The 10,316-nt window shown below is 35.5% G+C and overlaps 1 protein-coding gene across 3 annotated transcripts in view; it reads left to right on the forward strand.

Moving 5' to 3' along the window:
* Window positions 1-7,440, forward strand: part of Rc3h1 (ring finger and CCCH-type domains 1) — an 85,025-nt gene extending 77,585 nt beyond the window's left edge. For 2 of the 3 annotated variants that reach the window (XM_076831886.1, XM_076831888.1), the window contains exon 20: window positions 59-7,440. In XM_076831886.1, the coding sequence (XP_076688001.1) occupies window positions 59-209 (151 nt within the window). In that variant the 3' untranslated portion in view covers window positions 210-7,440. The remainder of the gene's footprint in view (window positions 1-58) is intronic. The other variant, XM_076831889.1, reaches the window with a different exon arrangement.
* Window positions 7,441-10,316: the final 2,876 nt, after the last annotated feature.

Raw genomic sequence — 10,316 nt, forward strand, 5'->3', positions numbered from 1 at the left:
TTGATTTTTTTTCCTCTTTTTAAAAATTGTAACTCCTTTTTTTTTTTAATGCTGACAGTGATATACCGAATGGATCAGCCTTGACACAAGAGAATATCAGCCTCCTGTCAAACAAGACCAGCTCTCTGAACCTATCAGAGGACCCAGAGGGAGGAGGAGATAACAATGACTCCCAGAGATCCGGAGTTACTCCCAGTTCTGCTCCCTAAAACATGAGGAATCCTAATATTCTCTTCTGCTCCTAATCAGTTTGTGGAGCATAAGGGTAGAAGAATGGATGACTTCTAAATGTGTTCTCTCTAAGAATGGTCAGAGAAATCCAGGAAAAGCACCAGAGGCAATGTGCACAAACACCACTACTAAAAACAAACCCTGCACATAGTTCACATTAACGCATTTTTTTTTTAATTTAAAGAAAAAGAAAATTAGCAGTATCTGCAAGCAATTCAGATTAAATTTGTTTTTGTTCTGTGAATGAACTTTATTTTAATAACTTTGGACGCCTTGGATCCAGGGCTTTAAAAAAGATGATGATATTATATATACACTCTGTTTGATTAATTGTATGATCTTAATGAAGTAGGTTTTTCTTGTATTTTGGTATTATTACATACCCAGTGTATAATTCCTTACCTCCAGTCCTTTCCAACTCTCACCACTCCTTAAACTAAAACAGACAAAAAGCACTGGTGTTTCTTAGAATTCTGTGGTGCTTGAGAAACAGAGACAATAGACTGAGTTACTAGAAAATGTGCAGCAAACTAAATTTCTCAGACCTGTTATTTAGAATTTTTTCCTTTTTGGATCACTAGGTTCATGGATAAAAAAATGTTTTTTGCTATGACATTAAAACTTTTGTTGTTAACCAACCATTTAGGAGGGTTTTATTTTCAACTTTTAAGAAAGAGAATTAACAGCTAATGTTTTAGCTCCCTGTTAAGGATCCTTTGCATTTTCTTAATGTAATCAGAAAGGCAATTCAGTGTGTCCTTTTTGATGAGATTTAAATGAAGATTAAGAGTGAAATGTAATTTGTTAGCACTAAAAATACACAATTAGTATATTAGCTGTTGAGCTCATGGTTGGAAATTTGAAGCTTTTTTTTGGTATTAAACTTTGCTAAAATCAGAATGCTCAAAAAACAGGACAATCATCCATGTTTTAAAATTAACACTTTATTTGAACTTAAACAGGGACACCTTTTTTCAGTAAATGAAATATGGACACATTATTTCTTTTACTCTCAAAACTTACAAAAGCATAAAATAAAACCCCTGTGTACTGAAGCCCTCGGATTTCAAAAAAGATTTGGCAGATATAAAACTGCCTGAATCTTAAGGCTGGTTTGTGAATTGATCACTGGTTGCTATCCCAAATTATTAGCATAAATAAGTAGTAAATATTTTTGAAACCAATTTTCATAGATTTGGATTCCAGCCTTGATAAACTTTGTTCAAGAAAATTTTGCAAAGAGGAAGATTTTTTTTTTTTTTAATTTTTAGTTCTGCTGCACATATTCTGATACCCTGAGTCTATACTTAACCCCTATAAAGCATGTTTTGTGGGGATTATTTCACTCTCTCTGTCCACTGTTTGCCTGATATTTTTAGTTTCCCTTTTTGGATTATACTACTAAATCAGAAAGCACTGGTTATGTAATAAGTTACTGCATTGCTTTGGTTGGGTAAAAGCAAAAGTTTATATTTTTCTTGTTTCTTATATTCTTAACCCTTAACTCCTGCTGAGGTCATAACAGCCTCAGTCTAAGCTCTGTGTCCATTATATTATTAACTGAAACAAATGGGGGTGGGTGGGAAGGGTAAAACAGTCCTGCCATTGCCTACCAGTAGGAGAGTCCAAACCGAACACTCTTTTGAGTAGCGATTATTTAATTTGCCCAGTCAAGGCACCGTGTTTATATACTATTTCACATTGAATTTGATTATGCCCTACAGACCTGGCTGGTCAAGGATTTGATATACACATTTGGCTTGGGATTCGAGCTTTCTTTTTTATTTAAATAAAAATTTATATATATATATTATATATATACATATATACATAGCTATATCTGTATATATATTGGGTATGTTTTAAGGATTTCTTCGCATGAGCGCAGCTGTTGCGATAAAATGACTGATTGGGAGGTAGAAGCACTGAAACGAAGGTGAGGCATTTTTTCAGTTGATACATACATTTCCTTTTTTTAAAAAAAATGCATTCATACATTTGCTTTTTTTGACCTTTTAAAAAATAAAAACCCTTTTATATTTACACTTTAAGTACTTATTGTTTATTGGGAGAAGGAAAGAAACTTTTGTTATGTCTGACAGTCTTGAGAATTTTCATTTCTTTATATAAAAGCCAATATTATTTGCCTCCAACCTTCTATAGGCAAATTTGGACATATCTTATTTCTCCTTTGGACATGTCAGATAATTCCTAAGTTTTAGAAGCAGTTGGTTTCTTTTGGAAGTTGGAATGATTCTGGTATTAGAAAAGAATTTATGGGTAATGATTTTGTTGAGGTTAGGAATAAAAGTAAAATAGTTCCATTCCCCTAGTATTTCAAATTCTTTCATTCTTGTTCTTATTTTCTCCATATACACTAATGCCTTTTAAAAAATGTATTTTCATTTGGGGGCAAAAAAAAAAAGTCTTTTCTGGCATGAATTCTAGCTCTAGCCCTTCCTGTCCCCACACTCTAGAGGCAGTCTGTTTGGATAGAAAAGCAGAATGTAGACCATCTTCTTGTTTAGCTGTTTAAAATTGGCCATTCTGCCTTACCTGCTGGAAACTGTTACAGCTTTCCTAGTGCCCTCCAACAGGTTTGGGAATTAACTAAAACCCCTAAACTTGGGGGAGGAACATTTTGTTGTTGTTTTTCTCTTGGATATACTTTGTGTTATGAGGAGCCAGTAAAGGTAAATGGCCTATTAGGGCATAACCACTTGACTCTGTAACTGCTTTTTTATCAAAATCTGGAAAGCATTGATTTTTTTTTCCTGGCTTTTTAAATTTATTTGTGCCTTTAGAGACATTAGAAGTGAAACCAATCAGGTATAGTTTTTTTGTGCTTCCTTTTAAACATGAGTTTCTTCTGGAAATGATCTTGTGCTTTTCAAAAGCAAGTCTTGGAAATCTCAAATGAACTCCATCAGCAGTTCTGAAAGGGTTAAGATAGGAGTAATGAGCACGTTGTGTTCACTCTTGTTTAGATAACAAAGTTAGATTTTATTATAATGAGAAATAGAAAAAGTGTTTTGGATTATTTTTTCAAGGGGTTTCTGGAAAAGTGTAGAAGAATTGAGAATACGATGTCCAGGCTCAGTTTCCTGTCTTACATGTAGTTTTTTTTTGTTGTTGTTGTTGTTTTTTTTTTAAATTTATAGATATTGTCAAAAGGTAAGTTTAATAGATGCCCTTTTTTGGCTAATGTACAGAGCCTAAAGTGACCAAAGATCTATTCTTTATTTTCTAATTGAGAAGAAGTTAGTTATAGAATAAGTTCCTAGTAGTAATATTACTCAAATGATAATGACACTATTCTTAATGTCAACTACTCAGAATGTGTAGAAATTGGTTTGGTACAGCATTAATATGGGTGATTCCCTTCTCCCATCTTATTTCCCTTCCCTTTTCCTACTTTTCCATGTATTTATTTGTTTGCCTGAAAGATAACAAATTGATATGATTCTTATTTGCATATGTAACTCCATCAGATTTTTGCATGGGTCCCCATTGTTGGAGCTCAAAATTTAATTCCTAAGTTTTCCCGTGAACGTTTTGTTTTTTCCCCTGACCCTTTTCCATTCTGCAGTTTCCCCTTGACTTACCCACTGCCCTTCCCAATCTGTAACAGTGACAGTTTGCTGCCTCAAAACAGAGCATTCAAATGAATTCGCTTAGCCAATAACTTCTGTGAAGTTGCCTTTTCTAATGGTGTTATTACTCAGTGATGCACAAATGTGGTATTTGCCCTACTGGTAGGCAAACAGAGGTCTGGTTAAGAATGGTAACCTGCTGTTTTCTTTAAGGGAGAGCCAAAGACTTGTGCTTTACTGTTTTGGTTTGGGGGGGATGTAGTAGCCATTTTGATTGTGAAACCTTTTAGTATTTGTGAATTGACTGTACTGTGTAGATTTATCTAAAGTTAACTATTAAAGTTAGCTGGCCTTATAAAATGTAAAAAGTAATGGAAATTCATCATTTTTTCTAAACCAGTGAATGTCTTCTTTTACAATATTGAGTAAGCAACCACCTGCCTTTTTTGAGACTATCTTCTTATAATAGCATCTCCCATGGTTTTGTTTTTTCACTTGTGCCTGAAGGATGATACACTCTCAGGATGGTCAGGTCATGAACTGGGTAATCTTCCTGAGTATCTGGCTAGTGAGAAATAATTAATTGTAGTCAGATTCAGAGAAAAATAAGATTCTTTTCACTAAAGAGGATTCATTTCCTTTTACATATATATAATATATATATGTATACACCCATGGTGGTGGATGGAAGTCTCGCTATCTTTTTTCCACTTTCGTTCATTTTAAAGAACTGAGTAAAGGCTTCATAGATATCTGTAAAAACCACCTATAATGATATTTCATTAGGAGAAATGGCCCAGTTACTTTTAGAAGAAATTAATAACTTGTCTGAAAATTAACTGCAGTGTTCACTTAAATCTTTACCTTAAAAATAGTACTAGTTCATTAAAATTTTAATTGATGATACATGGTTACAGTGTTGTAAAGTGATCTCTTCCCCTGGAAGTTAAAATCAGAGCTGCCAAATTAAAAACAGATTGTATTCAGCTTTGGGGACTAAACAGACAAACTGTCTACTGCTAGTGTCATTGTCCCTCATGGCCTCTGGCTGATCCACATCTACATTTCTACCTTGGACAGCTTTTATTTTTATATTTATTGTTGCTTCAGCTCAGCTTTATGAAATTTTTCTGCTGAAATGACTTATTGGGAATTGTAGATGAATTGCAGTTATTTTTTTTTAAATTCTCAATTCCGCTTTTCTGAGCCACTTAAAGCTATTTTGTCAAAAGGTACTATTTACTATAGTAAATAACTTAAGATTTGAAATTTTAAGATTTTTGTTTTTGTGATTGCTAAAAATCTTTTCACAGTAAATTCTAATTAATAAGTAATACTAGCTATAATGTTAATTAAGAATAAGAAACTGCCAACACCAGGAATAAGTGACACCTTTTATTAATCAGTAATGTTCCCAATAGGTGGGTTTTCAATACTGCACTGAGCAGAGTGGGTCCAGAGCCCTTTGCAACCATATTGTGGTCGCAGGGTTACCTCACTACTGGAACCCTGGTTTTCAGAGCCTCAGAGTTTTCAGCCAAACACTGAATTTCCCCTAAATTTTGTCCTGAGCAAAACATCCCTAAAGTAATAATTTATTTTCACTAGAAATTAAGGCACAACAACCCAAGGTGGAAAACTTAAACCTGTAGACAATATTGTGTCTAAAATGTGTGTTTAGAGAAATAAAATCCTGTGGAGTTTGTTATCCTAATGTATGTTTATTATATACTAGATAACGTTGACTTGTTTTCTTATATTGAAATTCCACTGTCTCTGGCTTTTCTTTGGTTTTGTGTTCTTGTTTTTTTTTTTTTTTTTTTAACTCTAAGCAGACAGAGCTCACAAGTCTTTGGCATCCGTTTTAGGTTGTACACTCAGAGTTGTCTTATAACTGGAAACTGTCAGGTGGGGCATGTGAGAGGGTCAAAAAAGGGTGGGAACAAATAGTGGGTTGATAATTGGTTGGATGGTTGTTTTTTTGTTTTGTTTTGTTTTTGTTTTTTGGCCTGGGTTTTTAAAAACTAAAAATGTTTTAGTGTTACCTCTCTTAATTATTTGTTGCCTTTCTCACAATAATATCTGAATTAGCCCATAAAATATTCCTTTGATTTAAAGGCATTTTAAGCTTTTTTGCCTCTAATATTTACCTTTATCTGTTCAACTGAAACACTATCTTCAGACTACTTTTTTCAGATGTTGCCTGAGTGTTCATACTTACCCCTTTTTCATCCTTTGTGGGAAAGAATGGAACTTGAAGAAAAATTTTTTCTTTCATTTTATTTATTGGTCATGGACTTCATTAGCTTTATGATAAATCTATGACTTGGAAACATGAACAATGGAAAAAGTGAATTAAGATAATGAACAAAAACCTTTCACCCACTTAAACATTTTCCAGTTGTCAGATTCCTCTTGATGTGTGTGGTCTCTTCACATTGCCCCCTGCAACCCTTTTTTCTCTGCTCAATTGGTCTTTAGGCTCATACCAGTCTCCCAGAGACATTCTGCAGTCATTATCACCTTTTTGGGTGGATTTTATTTTGTTTTGTTTTTTAAAAAAAAATAATAATAATAACTTTTTAACATTGATGCATATTTGCTTGGGATAGAGCTTGTGTAATTTACCAATCGTATTGATTGTATGTGATTGTGCCCTGCAGAGGTATACTTAACAAGACAAAAATAATCTAGGTGAATAAAGGAGCCCTTGAGATTTGAGTCAGGTTATAAGAGATTTAATAAAATCACTTAGAATTTTGGATAGTAAGAATTCTTTCTCTTATTCTTATAAATGAGTGCTAGATAAAATGTCATTTTTTAAAAGGTTTTCTTGTATTCCTGGGTTGGTTTGTTTAGTTTGAGGGGTTTTTTTTTTTGTTTGTTTGTTTTTGGCCTGTCTCTACCCACCTGTTCAGAAATTTTTAAAAACTTAATGTTCTTCCTTAAAGTGACAGCTGATTTTAATTGCTGAATTTTGTGAAATTTTACTTTTTCCAGATGTTTCCAATTTTTAAAAAAGTGAAAGTAGACAATGGGTTGGGATTTCACAAGCTGTGAATAATTCCGTAGCATCTGGCAAACTGTGAAATCTTGTTTGAAGACTTTGTAATGACTTCTCTGAAAGTTCTTTTGGAATGGGGGGGCAGGGAACCTTGTTTGAAATGGACCATTTCCTCTCTTTTTAAATCTATTTAGTATTTCTAATTTTTAAGCAGCCTTCAGAACAAAATGAGGTGGAAAAAAAAAAAGAAATGATAGTACTGTTTAGAGCAGCAAAACTCTGACTGAATAAGTACAAGTTCCACTTTTTGCAGATTTGAGAGGATTAGGACCATCTTTTTCTATTTTCTATTATTTGTGTGCATGTTGTTTGTATCAAGATGCCACATTTTGTTAAAATGCTATTTCCTTTCTTTATTACCTTGGAAACTGACTCAGCCTCTTGTTGCTCCTAATTAATGTTTAAGGCTCCCATGAGATGCAGATAAAAGGATTTATTTTAACAAGTAGAAGGAGGTGATTCACCATTTGGATTGTAAATATATGAACGTGTCTACAAGGTCTTTATCTGCTTTCTGTCAGCATTTATATTAAATGATAAATTAATGAGTAATGTGTAGTCTGTTTTGTAAATGAGTCTGTGTCGTCTTATTCAATCATTGGGGTTATACTCTTATACCGTTTGGGGGAAGTGTTTTGTAGATGAAAAATAAATAAATGGCTAATTTCCACAAGCACACACATACTTGAACATCCTCCTTTGTGTGGATTTCATGAGAATGGGTTCATTGTTAAATATGCTGTGATCCAGATTCCTTCACTTGATGCACATTGGTTCTGAGACACAGGACCAGTATTCAGTGAGACCGCAGCTGACATCCAGCACCTTGGTTTTTATGCCTTCTCATCAGGACCATTTTTGTCCTAAAGCAAAATGGTCTTGTTCTGGGTATCTTCATGAGGCAAAGTATATGTCTTTTCATTCTTAGTGACTTCCTAATTTTTTTGAATTCCCTGCCCACTAGTCATTCCTGGCAGAGGATAAATGTAAGTTTATAGCCATGAGACCATATACATTAGGCAGCAACTCAATAGCATAAAGGGAAAAAATGGGAGGAGAAGGGATTATTAATCTATCACTGAGCCATATCGCTACCCCTGACATTTTATAGTTAGGGAAATCTGACCAAGTATTGGATATTAGGTGAATGTTGGTTTTGTTCAATATAATAATAACAACATGGTTACTAAAGAAAATAATCCACATTTTTTTTTTTTTTAAAGAAGCAAGAACTGACAATGGCTGGAGTTTCCTTTAAAATAAATATTTTTAAGGAGCTGGAGTTGTAGCTCAGCAGTAGAGCGCTTGCCTCACACGTTACACATATTGGTTCTCAGCACCATATAAAAATAAGTAAATAAAGGTCCATTAACAACTAAATTAAAAAATAAATATTTTTTTAAAAATAATAGACATCATTACCAGTGAAGGTTATAAACCTTACCATCAATTAGCAATTAAGTATCCAGTGGTGTCACATCTGACCTTGAGGGAAGAGGCCAGAGTAAAGAAAGTTGTTCATAGGAGATGGTAACTGCTGCAGCATCCCTTAATGGTTACAAAAATCCAGAGTGGGAATTGCAAAACCAGACCTGTCTTTTTGCACTTATCTAGGCCTATCCTGCTCACAAGCAGTGCACTTTCTGACCTCTTAGCTAACACATAGGCTAGTATGGACTTGCAATCCCAGTGCCCAGCAATCTGCAGTGATCAACTAGTATAAACTCCTGCTTACCATCATGTTGGCTCATAGCACAAATGGCTGCCACCCTTTTTTGGAATAACTAGCATATAAAAGTGAATTTATCAACTACTCCTCAAATACTTCAGTAGTCCCTCCTAAAAATATTGAGTATTCTGCATGTGCATAACAATATAGAAGATAAAGAGAAGATCGTAGAACTTTTTAACATTTTGTTTATTTATGTGGTGTTGAGGATTGAACCCAGGGCCTCATATATGCTAGGTGAGCACTCCACAACCCCAGCCCAAGTACACAGTTTTAAAATAGTGGCAGAGAAGTAAGTTACTCAACCATTGCCATTCTCAGAAAAGTAAGGATCCCTGAGACTATACAAGGAAGAACTCGCCTGCCTGGTCAGCTGTAAGTTGCCTTGAAGGTAAGAATGGTGGGGCAGGGAGAGTGGATATTGGAGGCAAGACTGCTAGTGAGAAGAAAGATAGGATGTATGAATTCTGAAGGAACAAAGGGGCCGAGTTGAAGAAACTTTCATGTCATTGCAGCTACAGCAGGCCCAAGTGGCTTGAGAGAAGGCAGAGCCAGATCATGGAGGCCCGTAGATTATGCTAAAATGTTGGTTTGAATTTATTCTGAAGGTAAAGGAAATGCAAGGAAGGGTGGTAAGCAGGGGAACAAATGAACTAGATATGTGCCTGTTTGCACAATCCTTCAGTAGACTGCATCAGTTCCTCAAACTTCCATGTGCATGCTGTTCATCGGGGGTCTCCGTGGGTCTGCAAGGTGGAGGGGGGCTGCTGAGGCTATCATGCTGCAGGTGGTGCCAGTGCTGTATTTGGTGGGTAGTAAGGTTCAATGTGATGGGTAATTTTAGAAGCAGAAAGATCCTGTTTCTGCCTATCAGAGACTTCAATTACAATAAAGTGAGTGATATATAAGACAATTAGCACTACCTGGAGACTGTTCAAAGGGAAAGGAACTGGAGGAGCAAGGTGATTGAGGAGTTTTTACATCTGAAGGGCTGGGGTCTGAAACAGTTTACATGATGGGGTGGCAATGCCAGGGGAGTAGGGGAATATATGTACAGTCAAAAGAATGTGGTCCTTTTATGGAACTTAAAGGAATTAGGTCTATCTTTAAAAATAGATCAAGGCTGGAGCTCAGCAATAGAGTGCTTGCCTAGCATGTGCAAGGCACTGGGTTTGATCCCCAGCACCACATAAAAATAAATAAAATAAAGGTATTTTGTCCAATTACAAATATGCCTGTTATCCCAGCAGCTCTGGAGGCTGAGGCAGGAGGATCACAAGTTTGAGGCCAGCATCAGCAATTTAGTGAGACCCTGGTATTAAAATAAAAAGGACTGGGTATGTAGCTCAGTGGTAGGATGCCCCTGGACTCAATTGTCAGTGCAAAAAAAGGTTTGTTGTAATAGGCTTAGAAGAAGCCATGGGGACAAGTCCATGCAAACAGATGGCACAAGCATGATTATCATTATCAAACAGGAAAACAGGCGGCTGTTGCCAAAGTCAGCTGCTTCTCTTGGTTCCCATGACCAACACTAGGTATGTTCATACATTACCTGTACCAGAGCCCTTTCAAGTGCTCAGTTGTGAGGAAAACCTGTAGTTACCTCAATTGACATCACCCTCTTATATTCTCGGGTCCAAATGCTTACCTTGTGATCTAAAAGGAACCCTCTAATTTTCCTCAGTCATTATACTCATTC

This window comes from Callospermophilus lateralis, chromosome 13 (assembly GCF_048772815.1).
Source record: "Callospermophilus lateralis isolate mCalLat2 chromosome 13, mCalLat2.hap1, whole genome shotgun sequence".
NCBI lineage: Eukaryota > Metazoa > Chordata > Mammalia > Rodentia > Sciuridae > Callospermophilus > Callospermophilus lateralis.